This window comes from Streptopelia decaocto (assembly GCF_964273445.1).
Source record: "Streptopelia decaocto genome assembly, chromosome: Z".
NCBI lineage: Eukaryota > Metazoa > Chordata > Aves > Columbiformes > Columbidae > Streptopelia > Streptopelia decaocto.
The window spans coordinates 4,719,647-4,742,046 of NC_138657.1; the positions used below are offsets into that span (position 1 = coordinate 4,719,647).

Below are 22,400 nucleotides of genomic sequence, written 5' to 3' on the forward strand. Positions count from 1 at the left end.
TTAATTCTATTACTGATAGCAGACACAGTTCAGAGATGTGAAAAGTCACGTAAGTTCTCTTTAACTGGCATATACAGCAGAAATTACTGTGACAGCATGTGCAATAGTAGCATGTACCTGCCCATCATGTGTTGCCTATCTGACCTCACTATAAAAACACCAAATTCACACATTACCTAAAGCATTGCTTTTTTCCCCTTCCCTTAGGAAGAGTGGACTGATGATGACCTGCTGGACTGAGTGTAACAGCGAAGGAAGATGGAATCCTACTGCTGCAGGAACTACTGTTCAGTGTCAAGTGTGCATCTGTCTGCTACAGGTTCCTTACTCTGTGTCACGAGGTATTCTGTCAGTTTTTGTTCTTTGCAATAAAGCATGTGACTTCTCAAAAATTTGTTATAGTTCCATTAAATCTTCATCCATTCAATGGCAAACATTGGAAGCATTTCAAAAGCAAGAGTTTTGATTCAGCAACCATTTGAGATGTGCCGTTAGCTACTGCCATGCTGTAATCCCACAGTTAACGTAAATCTGGGCATTTACTGACCTGGATAAATACGAGCAGGAGACAGACCCGATAACAGACCTGCCTGTGCTCCACAGCAGGATCTGCTCCCCTCTTCTCAAGCTTGTCACTGAAGCAGCTGAAAGAACACAGCCATGTCTGTAACACTTGGTACATTTGGGAAGCTCTTCCCAAAGGTACTAATAGGCTGCAGCAACGTATTTTACAATGCGGAAAGTAATGACGACACCTTTGTGACTTACTCTGCAGCTGTATCTCAGACTGGGTTGCTGTAGCTAATTTACCAGGGGGCAACTGAAAAGAAGAAAAATCTTCCTAAGGAGGTAAATGTCTCCAAATCTACAGCAAAGTCTCTTATCTTTCATATACTGGTTTAGAATATTAGCCATTCTACAATGCACAGACCTAAGTGCAACTTTGCGAGTTTCCTGGTTTCATTCTCAACAACGTATTTTGTACGTAATGGGTAAGTAGCCAGCCAATTCCATTCTCCCAGATTTATATTTTTACCATGTTAGTCTATGTACACCCAGCCAACTACACCTATAAAATAACCCACTTTATCCGTTCTGGTTTTGACAAATCCTTTTACACAAAAGGCAGTGTGGCTCAACACCATTTCAGTTAAGCTGTATAGTAGGTTCTGAACTGTTTGGAAGCTGTAAACAGAGCAATCAGCAGGAGTGCATCACACAAAAAAATAAGAACTGGGACTGTGACTTAATGGTATACAGAGAGAAAACTAAGAAGGGCAGCAGTAGTTCAAGCAGTAGTTTTATGGGACAGTCTAAAAGAGAACTCAGTAAAACCAAGTTGTAAACACATACATCTAAGAGCATCATCCCTGTCTCTACTACGTGTAGTAGTCACAACAGTGGGAGCTCTCAGCTGTGGCACTCAGTACCCACCTTCAAAAATGTTCCCCAATTGGGGAGACCAGGGCAGCACAGCAAGAGCCAACTGCAAACCTCAAAAACATGCACTGATGTTACAGCAAAGACTCAAAGATTGAATCTGCACAATTTCGTGTGACAGTGAATGGGAAAAGCTGTTCTGACAGGCAGGAGATACTGTGTAGGTGTAACAACCATGTTCATATTACAATTACTTATGTGATTATCTCATTAGTCTTGTCAGTGAATCTCAGCATCCTTTTGTTCTGTGTTAGATCACTGTCTAGAAAAGTTACCAATGGTGATGCTGAAATACCTTCTGAATCAACTACATATCATTTTTTTTTTTAACAGTTTTAAAATCTACATTTCACCCTGTGAGAGATAATGTACAAATTAAGGCATATGGACAAGGTAATGCTTTTGTGGGGATTCATGATAAAAAACTGTCAGCTCATTAACATTTCAAAGTACATGACATGTGCAGACACTGTAAAAAATTTCCACAGCAGCCAGTTAAGCCAGTTTCCATGAAGAGTTGTTCTGCAGCTTCATTTATTTTAAAAACTTATTTTTTACTTATAAAAATAATATTTAGGTAGACTTACAGTACACAAAAGACCAAACAATACCTATTTTATAAAATGGTTTAATGAATGCATGCATGTCTGATACAATGATCAATAAATTTACTGAATTCAAATTATTTACTGTTGTAAACATTTTACAAAAGCATTGTGATTTATCTGGATATACAGTTCTTGACGGAAGAACTATTCAGACTGAATCGGTGGCACGTCAAAAAATAAAGCTGACAAGACCCATTCTGCAATATTCTCTTTCAACATGATTCCAGCAAGAGAAACAGCATGGTATAAAAAGTGTACAGTAAAGATTGTTTCTACCATAACATCAAATTTTGGAAACTGTAAATACAAGTTAAAGTGGTTGAAACAGTCAAAAGTCATAATTATTGTAACCAGTCAGAAATTACGGTAAGAAATGTTATCCAGTTATATGTAGCTGTCAAAACAACACGTTTCTTTTCATGTCAGTTGATAATTCTTTTCCAACAGGACAGCAAAACTTTGGCAATCAGAGGTGCTGAAAAAAATTTTCAAAGTTCAGGACACAGTCACAGCATTTTCTTTGTGGAAGGTGAACTGTCCACCAAGGCTCAGAGGTTGTGAAATTGGTTTCCAAGTGGAAAAAAAAGTGCAAATGTCCTGCACAAGTTAGCTTAAAAAAGCTGCTGGTACAATCATTCACCAACAGAATCTTTGTTTTCTTTTTGCATAGTTCACACATCACTGGGAATGTGACAGGGTGTGCTGTTTTTGGCAAGAGCAAGAAGAAAAGTGATACTGGTGTGAGTTGCCGGGTTGGGCATGCTGGATCCATGCAGAATTCAGGTAGAGGGCTGCTACCTGATGTTATTAGACACTGAATACTGATTTTGTTTTTGTTGAAGCAGTTCAGTAATAGCCAACAGCTTCTTAAGAACATGCTGTAGAAAGAGAGTCAGTGAAAATATATATTAGCAACTGGAAACAGAACAGTCCTGCCTGCTGGAGAACCGTTTCAGCATTAGCCTACGCTACTAGGTAGTTTATTCAAACAACAAAACAAAAGGAAGCAGCCAGTTCCCTAGTCAAGAAGACATTACTGCAAAAGGGAAGCCTAAAGCAGTGTTATGAACTGCCTCGCCAATCACAGGTCCTTTAGCTGTTTTGTGGTTTAATGGGCCAAGAAAGGGCCCTGCTAACAGACTGCTGGGGTTTGCTAGATGTCTGACAAGTTGGTTTACAAATATACCAGCAAATTAGGAAGCAGAAATTGAGGTACTGATAGAAAGCTAATGAAAGTAAATTTAGTTCTCAACTGAAAAAAAAACCAACCCTGAGATCCTAAAACTGATGACCCAGAGAGCCTGTCAGGAGATGGTCATTTTGGGGGTTTAGGCTTCCTTTGTAAAACTAGAACTTCCTCTGGAAGCTTTAAAAAACCCTCTTTGGTTTTGTTGCATGAAGAAACAAAACTATGGCTAAGTATTTACAGCTAATAACCTGCTGGCGAAATACACGTCTTTTAAAACATTTATCAGTCATACTGCTAGCCAGAAATACTACAAAAGCATCCTGACAGGAAGGAGTAACTCAAGACATGCTGTCGGTTCTGTACCTGCATTACACCTCGCTCGTTACTGAGCGTCCGCAGTTCGTCAGAGTGTGCCACGCAGATCTCGTGCAAGGCCGCCAGGTCACGGGAGAGGTCAGTTCTAGAGTGCTCTGTAGTGTCTGGAAGCTCCGGAACGTTCTTCAATGAAAAAAACAACAGATTCAGAATGCTGAGCACCCCGGAAGATAAACTACAGCTCTGCTGACACAACTGCTTTATACCACCACCAAGTACAGCAATGTTAAGTTTTCCCAGCGGAGTCTCCAGTCCGTCATTCTATTACAAATTTTGTATTTTCTCTGCAAGCGTGTTTCATGAGTAGACTGCAATTTCAGCTCCTGCTAGAAGAGTTCTTCCTAAGACATCTGGTATTGCTACACTGCCACTGAGCTGACCAGAAAGCTACTGCATACAGAGACTTCCCCTGAATTAGGTGAAATCATCCATCAGGTGTTTTCTTCCATTTAAATGAGAGAATAGCAGCAACAAAAATTCAGCAAAATCTGTTAACTATGAAGTAACTCATTACACCAGTCATAAAACGGTAATGTTGTAATCAAAACAGTAAATTAGTCCAACAGTTATTTTTAAACCAGCAGTTTTCAGAGACTTCATGCAAAATCTGTCATTTAAAGAAAACTGACATTAATACGCACAATTTGCAATTTAAGCAGGAAAAGGTGACATGGCCACCTGCCTGAATACCACACTCATTTTTATATCTTAGAAAAATATTCTGAGATGTCTTGTAGGTCACTGTTACAGGATCAATTCAGGAAGCTCAGCACATCTTTTCCATTTTCGTTTTTAAAATGAATTCTTGGTTTAAAAATACACATATACAACATGCGGTCCTAACTCCTGTTACAGCAGTGACACACAGAACAGCAACAGTCTGAAAGAACACAGTAACTGCAGTTCACTTTTGAACTACAGTATCTGGAATGCACGCAGTGACACATGCGGTGACACATCACTGAACTGCAACATAGTATTTTTTTAAAGCAAAAAATAATTTCAATCTGTGGTCAAAGCCATATGATCAATTATATACAGGAATTTTTATTCCAACACTTATTTTTAAAGATTTCTATTTTGGGCCAGAATTTCTAATCCTCATAGCTATAAAATCTGTTTGGGCCTCTCCTATCTACTAAGGCACTAAATTAATGAAGTCTAAAATAACATTTGATGTTTTTAATTCCATATGACAGGCCAGCAACCTGCTGTTTCTAAACATAAATTTATTCAGTTACAAGCATTCAAACTTGTGTGAGTACTGGTGCATTTTTGAGCTACTTATTAAGTGTGAAGAATTTTCTTCTACAATGCTGCTGTGTAACTTCCAGTGAAGATTTTTTTGAAGCCACTTACCCCAAGCTCATCCAAGAACATGATCATGCGATGTTTGTTGCTCTTGATGAAAGGATTTACCCCTTCCATATATGGCTCCTGGTAATTTTAAAAAGTATTAATTAGAACAAATTAATGCCAATGTAATTGTCATACCTGAAGCGAAGACAGTGCAGCCAGACAAATGATACTGCTACGCAAGTATGCTATCCGGAGTGATTTTATTTTTTCAGGTGAATTTCTGCTATCAAAAGACTACAGAATTTGGTGTTGTCTTATATTCAGAAGATTCAGAATCTCTGATTCAGAAATTTTCTTTCAAGTGCATTTGCACTTGACACGCAGTGACACGCATTTGCATTAAGATGATCACCCCTCAGTACCTACCTGCAATGAAGAAATGCTCAGTGTTCCAAAGGTATAGTCAGGAATAAGTGCCCTCTTTCTTCTGCATTAACGCTCACATTCCAAGTTATGTGTGTCAGACAAATAACTTTGTAATGCCAGCCTGAAGTCACTTTGTTTATGCTTAAGTCAACAGATTTGGTTTTAAACCATGTTTTGGCCTGGGAACTGAGACAGACCAGTTGTTGCCGGCATTCTCTTGGTGTTATAATAGAATCTTTATTGAGAGCTGGGGCTTTTTCATGCAATATGTACACTTGATTTACAACATTAATTATGTCTGGCAATATGAAAATGAGTTTAAATAGCTCTACCGCAGAAAACACCCATCTAAGGAATAAATGTGGGGTGAAAGCAGGTGAGGGGAAGAGTCAGAGGTTGGCAATTCTTAATTTGTTTCAGAACTGGATAATCTACACCAAACTCAGAATTTAGGCCTCATTAGTCTCAATGTGAAAGTTAATTACTATATACAGATGGAAGATGTGTGTGGAAGGCATTTCAAGGTTGTGTACAGAAGCACGCCACACAACATCCTTCTCTCTAAATTTTGAGAGAGATGGATTTGATGGGCGGACTGTTTGGTGGATGAGGAACTGGGTGGACGGTCACAACCAGAGAGTTGTGGTCAATGGTCAATGATTGGATGGGCACCGGTGGCAAGTGGTTGTCCATCGGGGGTCCACACTGGGACCAGAACTTTTAGTATCTTCATCAGTGACACAGACAGTGGGATTGAATAACACCAAGCTGAGTGGTGCAGCTGACACACCTGAGGGATGGGATGCCATCCAGATGGACCTGGACAAGCTCGAGAAGTGGCCCATGTGAACCTTACAAAGTTCAGCAAGGCCAAGTGTAAGGTCCTGCACCTGCTCAGTATCAATCCTGGCTGGGGAATGAAAGGAGTAGGACTTGGGGACACTGGGTATGAAAGACTGGACATGAGCCGGCAATGTGCGCTTGCAACCCAGAAGATCAATCATATCTTGGGTTGCGTCAAAAGGAGAGTGGGCAGCAGGTGCAGGGAGGTGATTCTGCCCCTCTGCTCCGCTCTGGTGAGACCCCCCTGCAGTGCTGGTCCAGCTCTGGGTCCTCAGCACAGGACACATATGGACCTGCTGGAGAGGGGCCAGAGGAGCCACAGGAATGATCCGAGGCTGGAACAGCTCTGCTGGGAGGACAGGCTGAGAGAGTTGGGGTGTTCAGCTGGAGAAGAGAAGCTCCAGGGAGACCTTAAAGCAGCCTTCCAGCACCTAAAAGAGACCTCCAAGAAAGCTGGAGAGGTCTTTTTAGAATGGCATGTAGAGATAGGACAAGGGGTGATGGCTTTAAACTGAAATAGGAGAGATTTAGATTAGATATAAGGAAAAAATAAGGGTGGTGAGTCCCTGTCTCAGGTTGTCCAGAGAGGTGGTGGATGAACCATCCCTGGAGACATCCCAGGCCAGGCTGGATGGGGCTCTGAGCAACCTGAGCTGGTGAAGATGTCCCTGCTCATGGCAGGGGGGGCACTGGGGGAGCTTGGAAAGTCCCTTCCAACCCAAACTATTCTAAGCTACCACCATCACTGTCACACACAGTATGTACCCTCCTGATGCTTTCCAGTCTAGCAGTTCTCAGTGGCCTTTTTCATACAGATACTCCAAAAGAGAATGTGACCATTTAACTATCACGGACACTTTGTTGTGGTGGGATTTGCTGCCTGCCTTCCCTCACGAACTTCTCCACCTTAACGCAGAAATACTGGGGTACGACTACCAGCTTTTCTGCTGCCAACAGAAAAAAAGAATGTTCCACATACTTCCACGGTAGGCTTTAGAAAAACATCTGATCAAGTTGTCTGCATTTTTGTATTATCAACTATGGCTGCATCACACTCGGTGATACCTACTTGTGTGGTCATTCTCTCATCTGTTATTTTAAGACCATTACTGGTGTTTTTACTACCAGACTGGAAATCTTCATGGAACCTACTAAGTCATTAGTATGAGTTTCTAGATAGTTAATGGCTCCTCTTCCCAATTTGCCCAGATGTCACACTACTGGTCTAGTTCAGATCAACACCCTGTTTAGCTCTAAGTGAAGAAGGAACAAGATACCGCACTAACGAGGCCTTCTTGATGATGAGGACAAACCAGGTGGTTTCAGGCTTTGCACAAGAAAACAGAAATAGATTTTTGCCTGTATTAACAGGAACACTGAAATGTACTGTAAGCATAGTTCTAGGCTGTCCTCTGTCTGTAAAAGGATATTCACCTTAGCTCCAAATTCAACCAGATTTGCTAAATTCTGCACAGACTTGGCGACCAGCGTCAGTGTTCTTGCAGCAGTGGGGGAAGGAGAATCTGGCGGGAATAAAAGTAGAGAGTTACTGACCATTCCGTGTAAAACGAGCAGCAGTCACATGAAAGTAAAGCTCTTCTCCAATTCATGTTTTTTCATGGAATAAAATATTTTTAATATTATAAGAGAACTGCTTGTGGAAGATGTCACTTGGTCAAGTAAAACTTGTATTGCTTTAGGAATGTCCGCAAAAATATATCAGTATGAACATCTGATTTTCTGTAACTGTTGCATGCAGAATAAACTGGTATCAGAGAGAGGTGAAGTAAGAACCATTCTCACAAAAATGAAATAGCTCTGTTGAAAGGAGGATTAATTGTTAGAATTAAAAAAAAAATAGAAGTAAAACAAAGGCAAGCTGACCTTTTTTCTTATCTGTGTATACCATGTAAGTGGGCTCTGACAAGTTATATAAATTATACTTTAAGTTAGTGGCATCAGGAGAACAGAGTAAACATTACATATAGTTGTGACTTGTTCTTCCATGGAATTACAGTCACTTGCTGTACTTAACATTACACTGAACTCTTTACATTAAGTACTTCATTAAAACTTTATTTTCCAGCAGGTTACGTTACCCAGTAGTATCTTAAGTAGTTATTTTTCTCTCTAATTGCAGTAAATGGCCTGGGTGAAAGCCAGGTTTGAAGTGTTCCAAAACTGACACGGTTATTATGTAAGCTTTAAATTTTTTAATTTTTCATAAGAATGCTCTATGCTTTTCACTGTTCCTTCCTTCCCTCCTTCCCCAAAATCCATCAAAAAATAAGTTATAAGTTATAATGTCAGTTGTTCATCGTATCTAGTGCTAGGTGCAGGAGAAGCCTTTGAAGCAGTGACGCTAGAAAACATTTTTAGCCTTGGAATCTGCAACTTCAGCTTAGCAGAACTGACCTAAACAAGCTAATTACTTTAAAAAACTCAAAGATGCTTGAAACAAAGGACTTAACTTTTTAAACAAAGCTGTTTTATTATTTTTTCCAGTCACTGTTGTCAAGGTGTCAAGATTGCTGCTGATACTGAGCCGTATCTGTACACCCAGCCTTCAGGATACTTTTGTCCCTGTTATGAGAAGCAGTAGTCTCGAATTTTAACTGGATGTACATGAGCAGGACTTTAACACTGACAGACAAGCCTAAAAGGGATCGCTCAAATTTACAGGTAACACCTGCAGACACAGTGCAACTGAAGTCAGGAAGGACCTAACTTGCAAATTATCTGAAGATAATACAATGCTAAATAAAGGGTCACTGTGTATCAGGCATTTCTCAAATGCTTTCTCCAAAGCATGTATGGAAATAGTTACTAAGAGGAACTTTCTGTTCGAAACAGAAAACATGTTACACTGCCTTAAAAAAAAGCTTTTCTGAATCAGATTTCTGATTTCCTCCTGTTTCCAGATCAGCATTTTACTGGTAAAAATCAAGAAGCAGCTATGGAGGGAGGAGGAACAATGGCTTGTGCAACTAAATGCCCTCTAGCTTGGGATTATCTTTGCCAAGGAAAAAAGAAAAGGAAAGCAAAGGTGAAGCATAACACATACAAACTTTTAAAACTAAGCAACTGTCTAAATATTTTAACTTTAGAGTTTTCAGTAGTTCATGCCTTTTTTTCCTCCCACAGAAATTAAAAATGCCCACAAACACTTCTAGGTGCGTAGGGCAACTGCCATGGGATAATCCACGCCCAAGCAAAGCCCCACACCAACAGCGTGTCACCATCCCTGTCACCCCCGGAGCTGTTTTTGGGAGAACGATGCCACCTGACAGCGCCAACACAGCCGCTCTGCCATCGTGTTCTCCCAAACGGGAGTGTTCCCGGGTGCAGTTCTGGTTGACCGCTCCAGATGTGCTCCAGGGAAGGATTTACGTGGCGAGACCATTCACTCAGGCCAGCCCGTGGGAGCTCTCCTGTGTGTGGTCTTTGAGACAACCCGCCCTTCCTAAACACCACCCCACTCTCTCATCCTTGAGATTCCCTCCCTGAGATTGACTGTACTTAGTGAGTCAACATAAAGATTCCTCCAACAGCTGGAAGCACTCTAAGCAGGACGTTTGAACAAGTTACTCAAGCATGATTTTCTAGGTGCGCCAGCATGCTCCAAGCTCCGCAGACATGTTTTCGACTTTATAAATCTTGCTCATTTAAAACATACCATTGAATTTCAGGCGTTCACTTTGGCACTGGATTGTATTCAAAGTGACATCTGAAGATCACACACATTTTTCACACTGCCAGAATATATTCCATGCTGCCAGACTTCAACTCAAAACTGTGTTATTAAATACCACAGTGTATATTTTTCTGACTTTAAAACGACATTGGGATAAACACAATCTAACCTTTGAGGGTGAAAACCCTATGTGGGGTGCATTATGGAGAAGTCAGTCAAGTTCTAGTTGAAGATGTCCCTGCTCATTGCAGGGGGTTGGACTAGATGGCCCTTGAAGGTCCCTTCCAATGCAAGCCATTCTATGATAAGTGATGTGGATAATGTGACTTCAGATGAAGCATTCAAAAAAACTTCATATTTTCCTACATTACATACTACAGTAATTTCATGTCTCCTATGGTATAAAGTATAAATTGAATCTGAAGCAAACAGTTACCTGAGATGATATTAAACATCCTTGGGTTCAGGATAGCAGGACAAATCAGTCGAAGAAAAACAAAGCCACTGAAATAGGAAGAAAATGGTATTTTAAAAATAAAATCAGAGAATTAGTGTAAAATTGTGTCGTCATTAAGGATTAAAGTTGGTGTGGATTAGCGTGGAATCTTTTCTGCACCAACCAACCAGCCTGCGCTCTGTGAATACGTTAACAAATTAAGGATATCACACTATGACTTCAGCTATGATAAAAGCTGAAAGAATGGGCATATTGATTTCCCAATTAAGGTGAATGATTGAAACCATATTGGAAGAACTTACAGTCAGTCACAGACCACACCAGCTTCAAAAAGCTCCTGTGCAACCTCATCTGGGTGTTCCTGCTCCAGAAGGGGGATTGGACTGGATGAGCTTTCCAGGGCCCTTCCAACCCCTGACATTTTGGGATTCTGTGAAAAAGGAGGATCCCTGATCTCCAACTTCCCAGCAGTTTTCCCTTGTCTGCTACAGGAAGGCTTCCATCCCACAGCCACTGATGTCCATTAATGTCCATAGACTGGACATTAAGAACAATTTCTTCCCCAAAGGGCTGTCGGGCACTGGAACAGGCTGCCCAGGGCAGTGGCAGAGTCACCAGCCCCGGAGGGGCTTAAAAGGTGCTTAGATGAGGTTCTTAGGGACATGGGTTAGTGCCAGACTTAGGTTGGGGTTAGACTTGACCTTAAAGGTCTTTTGCCAACCAAAATGATTCAATGATTCTATGACAGAACGCTACAGTGGAAAAATAACACGGTATCTGATACTTTCCTCCACAAAGTAGTTGTTCCCACCTAGAAAGCTGGGAGCAAAGTGCTCTGTTCTGACTGCAGAACTAGGAACTCACTCAACAGAAACCCAGAACAGTCTTCAGTAGCACGAGGAAAATCTCACTTTCTGCTAGTAGCAGGAGTAGAAAACATCCACCTCACGTTCATCTCGATTTCGACTAATTGCTACGCAATGAAGTGACATATGGATGAACTAAAGAAATCTGAATAATCTTCTGCTTTTTTCAGAGTGCTTGGACACTACCAATTGGTCTTCACTACAGCAATACCAAAACGTGACTTCCTACTGGAGAAGGAAGGACACTTTACCTTGCCTGTGACCATAATGTCCATGTTACTTGAAAATTACACACATTGTAGTGAGGTTAACACAGTTTCCGTATGTCCAAAACACATACTGTTATATATGTTTCTTACTTCTCCAAGAAACATGATTTACGGGCTGGGAAGACAACAGTTCTTGGCCATACGCAAAGCTTCAGAGGTCACTGCTCTCTACAGGTCTCACAAAGGTCAACTGCTGCTTTCAGAGAAGTTCTTCTTTCCCAGCATGACAAACTATTTTAGATTAGTTGGTAAAACTTGACAAAACGCAATAAATTACAAGTTAAAACTATTAAGTAAACATATACTAGCCTCTATACTACATCGTCTTTTTCTGGCAAGGTTTTAAGAATACGATTAACAATTTAGCAAACTCATAGTCCGTAGTTGGGATATTATGCCTCAAGCATCATAAACATACTCAACGTTTCTGTAACTGAGGTGAGTACTGCAGAGTTTTGCCACTGAAATAAACATGGATGGGCACTCTGAAGTGTGTCCTTAACAAGACCTGATGAGATTATTTTCAGAATAAAGTGACAAGTAACTTACCTAACAACCCTGGTTCTCATGGTGGTATTAGCCGGCCACTTATTTTGAACAGATTTCTGTAGGCACCCATAAATATACCTCAATGTCCTGCAAAAGCAACAGCTAATTACTCATTCCATTAAACTTACATCATCAAAAAGGGTCCTAGACCAACCTCCAACTTGATGCAGAACTTGTATAAATTCTAATGATAATTCAGACATAAGCTTTAAATTAACTTGAACTAAGAGTTAAATTGTAAATTAATAAATTTATAAAGATTCAATTTCTAAATTTAAAAAATTGTATTAAAAATAGATTTATAAATAGGAAGAGAAACCTTCATTAACATACAATTCTATATGTGATTCAGTAATCATTGAGATGTTCTTCAAATTATTTATAGCTGTTTCATGTTTAAGTAGTATTCCCATTTAAAAAAAGACAATTTTGAAGGTTTGATTTTTCTTCTCTCCTTTTAATTGAACAACAACTATTCTTTCCATACATGAAGGTCAGGTGTTTAAAAGTCAGGCAACCACAGCAATAGTCCTCTCCCATTAAAAATGGGAAAATTCTGGTATACCTCAGAAAATGCATCATATACTTAAAAGGAGGAAAACTCTTAATGCTGACCTTGCCAGTATTAACACAAAATAAATACTTATGTGCTACTCTGCCATCTCAAAATCGAGGACTTTGTTCAACATCTAATGACACAGTGACAGAAATCTGTTCGTGCACCCCACCTTTTTTTGGATGGTTCAAATCTAAACTATGAACACAAGTTATTTTAGCAATTAAAAAAAGGAAGAATAAAGCACCGCTGCATTTCCCAGAAAGACAGAAGCAATCCGAGCACAGTATCATTCTACTACTACCCGCTTGTACTTTTAATATGCTGTTAATAATTCCATCTCTTTATCAAGGGAGGAGGACTGGAAATAATTTGTAATCAACTTACACATACATCATTACATGCTAACTACCACTGTCTTCTACCTTTTTGTGGAAATACGAGCTTGATTGTTTTTCTTATTCTTCTTTCCCCGACCTACTGGGTCTAGTAGTTTCTCCTTGAAAGAAAAGCCAGAGGCTTTTGCAAAAAACACTAATAAATCCTGAAAGTGTTATTTTTTTCCCCATCCACATTCCTCTGTGTGCACAGAGCAACCCTAAAGACATTAATCTTAAGACTGATTAGCAGAAGACAAACGGGTAAGAACATCATTTTAAGGTGCAGTATAATTCACACAAACAAGAGATTTCAAATGCAAATCTGAGCAGAAAAGTGCAAACTTACGGAGGCAGTATCTCTGCAGCCATGAATATTTTCTCCACCAATTCTGAAAGGATACTAAGTAGATGTGCCAAATTAGTGTTAACATCTTCGTTTTTTTCTAACTTTGAGGGATTTAACTAAAACAAAAAGAGAAAAAATAATTATATTTCTTCTCCTAACTAAAACTACATATTTATATTACACACTGAATACTTCTTCAAAGGAAATTAAATATTCTGCTGCTGTACAAGTCTTTTACAGAACTCACAAGTCTGTTTCAATGGCTACTCAGGAAATAGGAAGAAGCAATGGTTTTAAGTTCTATTACACTGGGCTTTTAACAGCTCACATTTTCACCATTATCCATCCACATCACATTTTTGTCTCTTTCCGTCCAAATTCCTGAGGACTCCCATCCTTTCTACAATTAAGTTAAACACAGAAGTTAGGAGTGTCATTTTAAAAACAGCTTCAGGACCAATAACAACCATTTAATACTCAGGAAGTTTTAAATTGAAACTAAAGTTCAGACATTGACTGCTACAGTATCTTGTGTTTAGTAGAAGTTACTTAGGTTAGGACATTCAGTAACTGCTACAGAACAGCCTACAATTGCTAAAGAATAAATAGATAATTTACAAAAAACAAACAAACAAAACTTTAAAAGCTCTACTACATATATTGTTCAAAACCAAGATCTAGGAAAAAAAAAATCTCTTAATAAATTCAGTTCCTGTATTTCTCAGGTAAACAAATTTTACTTCTGAGAGATCAACAAATGTCTCTGAAGCTAATATTTAATGCAAACATAAAACAACTGGTAGATAATGGTGTCAACAAAGCAAAATGTTTAGAAACGTAGTTCACGGTATCACCTCACAGGACTGCTTGCTCTCCATTATCTTTAATATAGAATCTTTCAGCGCGTGGTGAACAAAAGTTGTTGCTGTGGCTTTCATGTACTGCTCCATCAGTGTACTTGCTAAAGTGGTGGCACGGAACAAGGTAGTCGCTTCATCTGTAACAAAAAGAAGAAGACAACAAAGTGAAAAGTTCAGAAGAAGAGAAAAAATGCAGAGGAAAAATGTGCTGCGTTTACACTTTGATATTTGTTGTAACCAGAGGAGGAGGAAAAAAAGGAAGGCCGGAGTTCCAGTAAACATCAGTGTAATTCAGTGCATACCTTCCATGCTTATCTCCCTGTCATTTAGTGTTCGTAACAACAAGGACTCAAGCTTTTCATGAAGAAAAATCTTCAATAAAATACCAGCCAACAGTGTTCTGTCCTGTCCGCAAACATGGGATAAGGCATAGACTACATGAAGTTCTTTCTGGAGTATAAGCTGAAAGAAAAACAGAATTTTAAAACATTCAGAAGCTCCTGAACATATAACTTATAACGGCTTTGGAGAAACTGATCTTATGCATCTGTAGAGTTATACAGATGTCACAATAAATATTATTTAATGATGTCAACCAGTGTTACTGAGATCTGTCAAACAACCAAGAAAGTGAGTTTTTCCAGATAAACCAAGGGAAATTAAACAACTTCGTACCTCTTTAAACTCACTGTACTCCTCTTCTGGCATGATCTTCTCCATAGAATATCGTGCTCGAACACGCAAAGATCCTGGCTCAATACCCTTTAATGGTACATGGGAACTGAGCTGAAACCACTCATCTGTTGCATGTCCTTTTTGTAATCGGCTTAATTGGCAACGCATAAACACTTAAGAAAAAAACATGGTTCAAATAAGTTATCTCCAGCAAAACAGTCCTACTATGGAATTAAAAAAAAGTTTAGTTTCAGCACATGTCATCTTGTTTCAGCAAAAGAGTCATCAAGACTTTTGCCATCAATATATTGACAGATTCACACTTCAATGGTTTAACAGACTCCAGTAAACTGAAGAAGAAATGTAAAGTGTTTAGTAAAGGATGTATACATACGCATTCAAAAACGCTGCACAGATATTGACACAATTTTCTTTGTAACACTCAAGCAGTAAGTAAAAAATGTGCTACTTTGCAAGTCCAGGTAGCAGTCAGAAATTAAACACAGATAAAGTGTTCGGAATTCACTGTCCTCTTTCCGGCCTTGGGCTCATACCACCACCAGGTCTGCTCCTTGACCGCTGTGTAACTTCTTACTATTTATCATTATCGTGTTGTTATGGCTTTCCTGAAAACGGCCACATGTATTTTTTGTACTAACTCACAGGTTAAGGCTGTGACAGTTCATGAAAATTACATAAAAAGGTGTTCCCAAGCAGCTTGCTGACGGAAGTCAACTCAAGAATGGCCAGCTCCTTAATTCAGCTTTCAGTGGGGCTGGTACCCTGAAATTGCCACATTTTAGCCTCTCGGTCTGGATCTTTCAAACACACACCCTCACTTTCCATGACTTCCACACCTCCTCACATTAAAAAGAAACAAAACAAAACCAAACCAAAGCAAAACCAACCAAAACCACAAAACCAAGACTTCTCCAATTCTTTTCGTATTCCTGCAAAGCCCATACACCACAGTGCCTTGCAGAAATTGTCAACAGTTCCAGACGACTTCCCGCAGCCCCGGGGTTGCAAATGCACAGCAGGATATAATTTGATACCGGAACAGGAAAACTTCACATTTATAATGCTCGCTTCAGGACATTCCTGTTGCCTATTTCGTATTCTTTGCGGCTGATAAACTAATACAAGCTAATGCATTCAAACCAGTCAAGCAGTGTGAAAAACAACTCACCATCACCTGCTACTTGTCACCAGAGTGGATGGGACTATGTCTTTAGGCCAGATAAGTGACTTTCCTAGAGTATTTCTCCCCAGCATGAAAGCTTCTGTACCCTCTACTAGGTAATGTGTTTTGCTTCTTATTTTGTTTGCACATTTAAGGCACGTGTATCTCTAGTGAATTAAATGCAGGATCTAGAATAAACTGATAGTTTCATTCTTCCCTGTGGTTGTAGCAGGACTTCATAGCTATAATATAAATACTATAACCGTGCTTTGATATTTTTTTTTTAAAGAAGGCCATAACAGAAATATCTGTACAAAAACTACAGAATAGTTGCTGTCGTAATTTATATTCAATAACTTTAAAGGAACAAGACTTGTTCCCATATAGCGACTTGCACTGAATTGGTAGGCTACCTTCAGCAAGAGACCGCTATTAGTTGAAAGATTCAGGCTGTTTACACTTTGCAATCCAACCCATTTTGAAAGAGAAACAAATACACAGAAAGTCACCAAAACAAACAAGAGCTGATCTCTCAGGACACAGGTAAGAATTCTCTTCACAACGATCCTGATCCAACAAGAATCGCAATGTTTTCTATGAGTAGCATTGGTACAGAAAAGTAGAAGACTGAGGTTTCTTAATGGTTTATTTGCTAATGAGACTTCAGGCGTAATATTTAGTAGCAAGATTGTATTTTGCTTGTTAATAATCAGAATCTGGGAATCAAAATGGAAAGTCGTTTGAACTTCAGTCTGTTTCAGTCCTCAGAGTGGAAATTAACCTGAATCTACTATGAAGCCTTTGTCTAACCCAGCCAGAACAAAATGTAGCCATCAAAAAAACCCTAGAAGAATTCTGATTTCTGTTTCAGAATCAAAGCCATTTGAAATCGGGAGAAAGAGGAAATTGCTCAATATACGCACATGCTAAATCCTGCCTTTCGCAGTCACGAGCCACTGCCTCGTTAGCACAGCCCATCCTCCTGTAATTCTTTATTAATTCAGTTCGCAGCAGCAGGTGAAGTCTGCTAATACACTCTAGGGTTTTATTTTTTTCAAGACATATTATATATTTTTATTTGAATAAATCCTTCTGCACTTTGAGCCAGAGAAACAAAGAAAAATTTAAATAGAATTGATACTAAACTGATGGGTTTCATTTCTAACTATTTGATATACTTCTGAAAAACAAAAATACGACAATAATTATGGAACACTCAAAGCAGGCAAACTTCAAAAACTTGAAAACTCACAAAATATTTTAAAATACTGAAAAAATTAGCCTTCGTGGTAGTATCATTTTGGTATTTAACTTGTATGTTACGACAAAAGAAACAAAGCAGTGAGACCAAAACCAGAGTTTTGGCCCTTCAATCTGCATGACACGGTGAGAAAAGCAAGCTGGAAAAGCTGATTTAACCACTAAACTGGGAAATCAGTAGTGCCAGACTCCCTGAGGGCCATGGCTGAAATGGAGAACATGGAAAAGAACTAATTCCCCTGTTACTGAAGAATTCAATGGTTATTCAGGCAATGCAGCGCACAGGTATGTTATGTCTGGTTTTGCTGAAGTTTTCCCCTGCGCTTCACGTATTTCATAGGGTTGGGGAGATGTGCTTTAATTCAAGTTAACTTAGTCTAATCCTTATCCCAAAACGTAACGACTGTTGGGTGATGCTGTACGAGTGTTCCTGACTGCAATCAAAGCGCCTGCCCAATCCTGCTCCTGACCTAGGAAAGGAAGAGTTGTATCACCTCCCATCAGATGCATCCAAAGCCAACACAACCTCCTTCGTCTGGACAGAGAGGAGGAAACTACAGAAACACTCTTAAAGAAGTTACTTAAGTACCCCATTCAAGAATTAAGAGCTTCGGTGTGAATAGGTAACGAGTTTTCCAGCTCAAATGAATAGAACAGCACAAGAACGTGGTCACACAATCAAGAAATTAGCACCGAGGCATATAAAACATGCCAATAGCACAACATATGCAAAAACTGAGAACTGCAATAGATTATAAATACTCTGACAGGCTTTGGAACAGACGTCTCTGAACACAATAGAGAAAAGGAAGAGAAATCTTGGAACAAATCTGAAGGTGGGTGGGAGGCAGAAGCTGAAGGTGCTGCAGAACAAGTAAGGTGAGAAACAAGATACCTTGGTTAACAGAAGAAAAACCTATTGTGTGGGAAGAGAAAAAAAAAAAAATAGAAACAAAATATTCTCTGTAAGAGCTCAGAATCCACATTCTTCAAACCAAGACCTTTATTTTCTTGAAAGCTGACAGGTCTCACCAGCATGCCATTGCTGGAGCAGAAACAAAACCATAGTTAAAGAAATAGCTGTCTAGGAAACACAGGGAAAATAAATTATTGGGAACTTCTGTAGAAGGCAGAAGAAAATATGTATTCTTTCCCATTTGAAGTGACACAAAAAACCTGAAAAGGAATTCCATGGAATTAGGCTTAAAAAAAAAAATCTGTGGAATTTATAATTTAATGGAGCAGACTAATACTGGCAGCTTCTCTTTCCTCTTGCTTTCTGGTAAGCAGAGCCGTTGTATATAACAAAACAGATACTCTAGAGCAGAGCTATAGGATATATAGGACTGCACTACTGTGAATTTTATTACTAAAAAACATGCAAGTTAATGGAAAGCTGGTCCTAGCAATCTAAAACATACAAACACAGCAGTATGGCGAGCATAAAAATATACTTAATTATCTTGTGAACGGTTTGACAAGAGTAATGAAAACCACACAAAGTATCCATTGCTGACATGCGTACATGCATCTTCTACAGAAAAATACTTACATATATCTGGATCTTTACTTTTCTTTGTTTTGTTACTAAGGCTTATTTCAAATCTATTGATATCAGATGAAAGATCACTAGGAGAAAAGACAGAAAGCCTCGATTAATGCTATACTTGGCTGGCATTTAAGATTATTCTAAACTCATTTCAATCCTGCTCATTATCATTCAAAGGCACTTATAGTAATGAACATATTTAGGTGCCTGCATAAAATTATGAGCATGCAGAAATTGGCTGAAAGGTTGCTGCTTTATAACCACACATACAGTGTTTTTAAAAAGCATACGTAAAACAGTACAGTGTTAAGAAATGCAACGCAATTTACAAGTGAAATTCAGTAATTCAAGAAGATTAAGACTCACTCAAAGACAAATTCTTCCGACCACACAGGGTTCTGCCCTTCCCTGATATGTGTTTTTGCTACCTGGACACTGTTCAGGTAGATGTTACAATACGGGTTAGTAAAATGCTTTACTGGGAGCGTATGAGCTTCTTCTACATGCAAAATGAGACTGCTGACCTAAGGGAAAAAAAGCAAACATACACAAAATTTACTTTTTGTTCCTAAAACAGAACACATGAATAGATTATTTTTTATCCACTGTGTGAAAGCTTAACATTAATATATGAGTACTGAATACAAGTGAAAATTTGCTAATAAAAAGAGCAAAGAACAGAAGTAACGGAACAATATTTTAAGAAGCACCAGTGACAAAATAAGAGTAACCCAAACAACTACTGAAAACAAAGCTCCACCCCCATGTTTTTAAGGCATATTGTTTTTTTCTTTTAAAAAAAGCTTGAGGCATTAGAATTTGCAAATACTAACTTTTCTATGAAAAAATTTACTGAAATCAAAGACTGGCACCTCGAGTGAGAGCCATGAACAATTCTAAACACAACGGCTTATAAGCACAATGGCTTATTTGGTGCTTTCCTAACAGATTATGTAAAATTCCCTTGTGCAACTCATTACATTCTATTCCTTTATGTAGATGGGTATTGTTTTCACTTTTTGAAGTAAATAATTATTTCAGACTGTCGTGCTCTTTGCTTCTGCAGCCTGAAGCCCCCAATTCCACCTGCCACTTTACCTGTGAATTCACTTAACTTAGTTAATTTTTTCAGAATTATCCAAACAACTTTAATATTAACTACAGACCACCTGTGTGTCCTGAAAAACATCCTATTTTATTCCTTTCGCCACTGTCTGTTAGAACCACTATACTCAATATTCCTAACATTCAAAAGTATTTGGCGTATTTTCCTGTTACTCTCCAATCATTACAGACTAAGCCATTTCTGACTATCTGTTCTCTACCTCTGAGGAAATTCTCACACATTCAGCATTTTTAAGAGGCCAAGAGAAATTAAGCCACGAGCACGGTTCAGCATTTATTTGTTACTGCAAATGCATAATATTAAACAAGTATCTTGTTTACGCGTCACATGAAGTCTGTCAAATTTCTAAAGCCTCCTGTACGTGGTAAATTTTAGAAGACAATACAAACTTCTTTACACTTTTACGCAAATGTAGTCAGAAAATAATACCTAGTAATAAGCATGCAGATTCCCTAAGCCACTTTGCTTTTTAGGCATGTAGATATTATAACAAAGTGTATGTCATTCTCTCTGGTTTCACAAGTGGAGTGCATAACTCCAAACAGGAAAGTAAGTACACGCAGGATTTAATACTGTTGAAAGGAAAATTCTGATATTTATCAGTATTGTTTTGCAACGAGGAGACAAAACACTCCTCCCCATGCACCGCCAACCCCATAATATCAGCTTCACCTGACGTAGACGTTTATTTGATGTTCCTGGACTGGTTTTTCTTAAACTGCAAAACATCTGCAGAGCTTTCATCCAGTCCTAAGAGGGAAGGACACAGAATAATGTAATGAAGTCAGATACAGCTTCTTGCAGTGAACAGACGTATCTAAAAAGCATACATGATATTTTCCCTTTTGCTTGGCAAAACCTAAGTTTTCTGTAATTCCAGGAGTATGGAAGTTTGAATATTAAAGCAAAACTCTTACCTTTACTGAGCACAATTTAAGAAAGGATTTGCAAATCTGAACCATTTTCTCTTTTAGAAATATCAGGCATTACTAATGGATATACAGTGTGACCTTTTCCAATTTTCCGGTCTAGTACTACTACATGAAATTACAAATGCTATACAAAATGAAGAGAAACTTGTTTGCAAATTACAAAATTACTGATTATTCTCTCCAGTACTTCTGTATGGCAGTCGTAACAAAAACTATAACAACATTAACAGAGAAACACAGAGCGCACATTCAACATTCCCCACTTTGCTCACAAATGCGAACAGCAGAGCGAATGGATTCCATTTTGAACACGGAAATAAACAGGTTGTCTAACAACAAACCGACTGTAGAACCTTTGTGTGTATTTTTTTAAAACAAATAAGCTGCTAAGAGGCACTGCCAGGTCACCTCGGTAAAGTCACTGCAGGGCTCTGGAAGGGGCCTTTGGAAGGTGGAAGATTTGTTACGGTCACATTCTCTTACAAAGCACAAAATTTAGGTTTTGGCCAACAGCCTTAAGTCTGATATCTCAAAGACCTGCTATCTGTTCTCAAAGTACAGTTTTAAAACGTCACTGAAAAAGCCACAGCACTGTCTCAATCCTACCCTCCGCCACATTTAAAACCACAGGAACGCGTCCTGCAGGTGTTCTCAGCTCAGACCACTTTGCAGGTCGGGTTTCAGCTTTCACAACCTTCCACGGTAGGAAAAGCTTTCAGACGTGCATCGTAAAGCTCCAGTGGCTCGTTTCTGTATTCCCAGAAGGAGCAACTGAAGAAACAAACAACTCCTAAATATCCCAAGAGAAATATTTCCTGGATGCACAGTACACCTCATGGCAGGAAAACCTTTCCCGTCACACATCAGATCTTACACCGTTGAGAACGAACACGTGCCGCAGTGAGAAGAGCGACAGCAGCACGCGAGGCCACGTGTCACACTTGCCTTTGTTTTGTATACAACAATAAAGACAACGTGCACTCCACAGGATGGCACAGCTTCCAGATTTATTTGTCACGCAATAAGAGAGCCTCAATATGCAAATAATACTATTCTTCTAATGTTAAAAAATAAAGAATGCTGAACTTTCTCAAGAGAGAAATACCTATAAACTTTCCTGAGCCAAAGCTGTACTATTAAAAAAACCAACTGTATTCTGTATAAATGAACAGCCTGTTAAGCAGATCAAGACCAAAAGTAGATTATACAAAATGTTCAAGGAGCAAGACAGGGTGTTCTGTCTTCTACACATTCTTAATTCCTTTAATTTCTAGAACACAAAAGACATTGCAGATGTGACAAATGTACAGTGATGAGTGTGGAAATCAAGGTATATATTCTCAATTACTATACAGCACGCTCATTCTCAAGGACAGTAAAAGTCGTGTGACAAATGGCACAACATCATTCTGATGTCATCTCAGCAACTTTTACGAATGTGTATTAATTTAACAAGAAAATTTGTGCTTTCCTTTATATAGAGGATAAGAAGAATACTTAATTTATATAGCCTTGATG

General features: G+C 38.9%; 2 protein-coding genes across 6 annotated transcripts in view; one reads left to right on the plus strand and one right to left on the minus strand.

The window, feature by feature from the left end:
• The window catches only part of CCNH (cyclin H), a 185,976-nt gene that overhangs the window by 10,990 nt on the left and 152,586 nt on the right, over positions 1–22,400 (plus strand). The window contains exons 8-9 of one of the 4 annotated variants that reach the window (XR_014186146.1): positions 208–341; positions 776–1,242. Coding sequence is in view for 2 of the 4 variants with exons in the window: in XM_082074275.1 (XP_081930401.1) it covers positions 208–240 (33 nt within the window). In the remaining 2 variants the exon portion in view is untranslated. Of the gene's footprint in view, positions 1–207; positions 417–775; positions 1,243–22,400 lie in introns of those variants that run through there. The other 3 variants (XR_014186145.1, XM_082074275.1, XM_082074276.1) reach the window with 3 other exon arrangements.
• The window catches only part of RASA1 (RAS p21 protein activator 1), a gene marked incomplete at its 5' end in the record, with an annotated part of 60,453 nt that continues 40,107 nt past the window's right edge, over positions 2,055–22,400 (minus strand). For both annotated transcript variants that reach the window (XM_082074273.1, XM_082074274.1), the window contains 13 exons: positions 2,055–2,926; positions 3,601–3,735; positions 4,972–5,049; positions 7,615–7,703; positions 10,311–10,378; positions 12,016–12,102; positions 13,298–13,413; positions 14,152–14,294; positions 14,460–14,619; positions 14,833–15,005; positions 18,828–18,904; positions 19,191–19,348; positions 20,623–20,700. In XM_082074273.1, the coding sequence (XP_081930399.1) occupies positions 2,843–2,926; positions 3,601–3,735; positions 4,972–5,049; positions 7,615–7,703; positions 10,311–10,378; positions 12,016–12,102; positions 13,298–13,413; positions 14,152–14,294; positions 14,460–14,619; positions 14,833–15,005; positions 18,828–18,904; positions 19,191–19,348; positions 20,623–20,700 (1,446 nt within the window). In that variant the 3' untranslated portion in view covers positions 2,055–2,842. The remainder of the gene's footprint in view (positions 2,927–3,600; positions 3,736–4,971; positions 5,050–7,614; positions 7,704–10,310; positions 10,379–12,015; positions 12,103–13,297; positions 13,414–14,151; positions 14,295–14,459; positions 14,620–14,832; positions 15,006–18,827; positions 18,905–19,190; positions 19,349–20,622; positions 20,701–22,400) is intronic.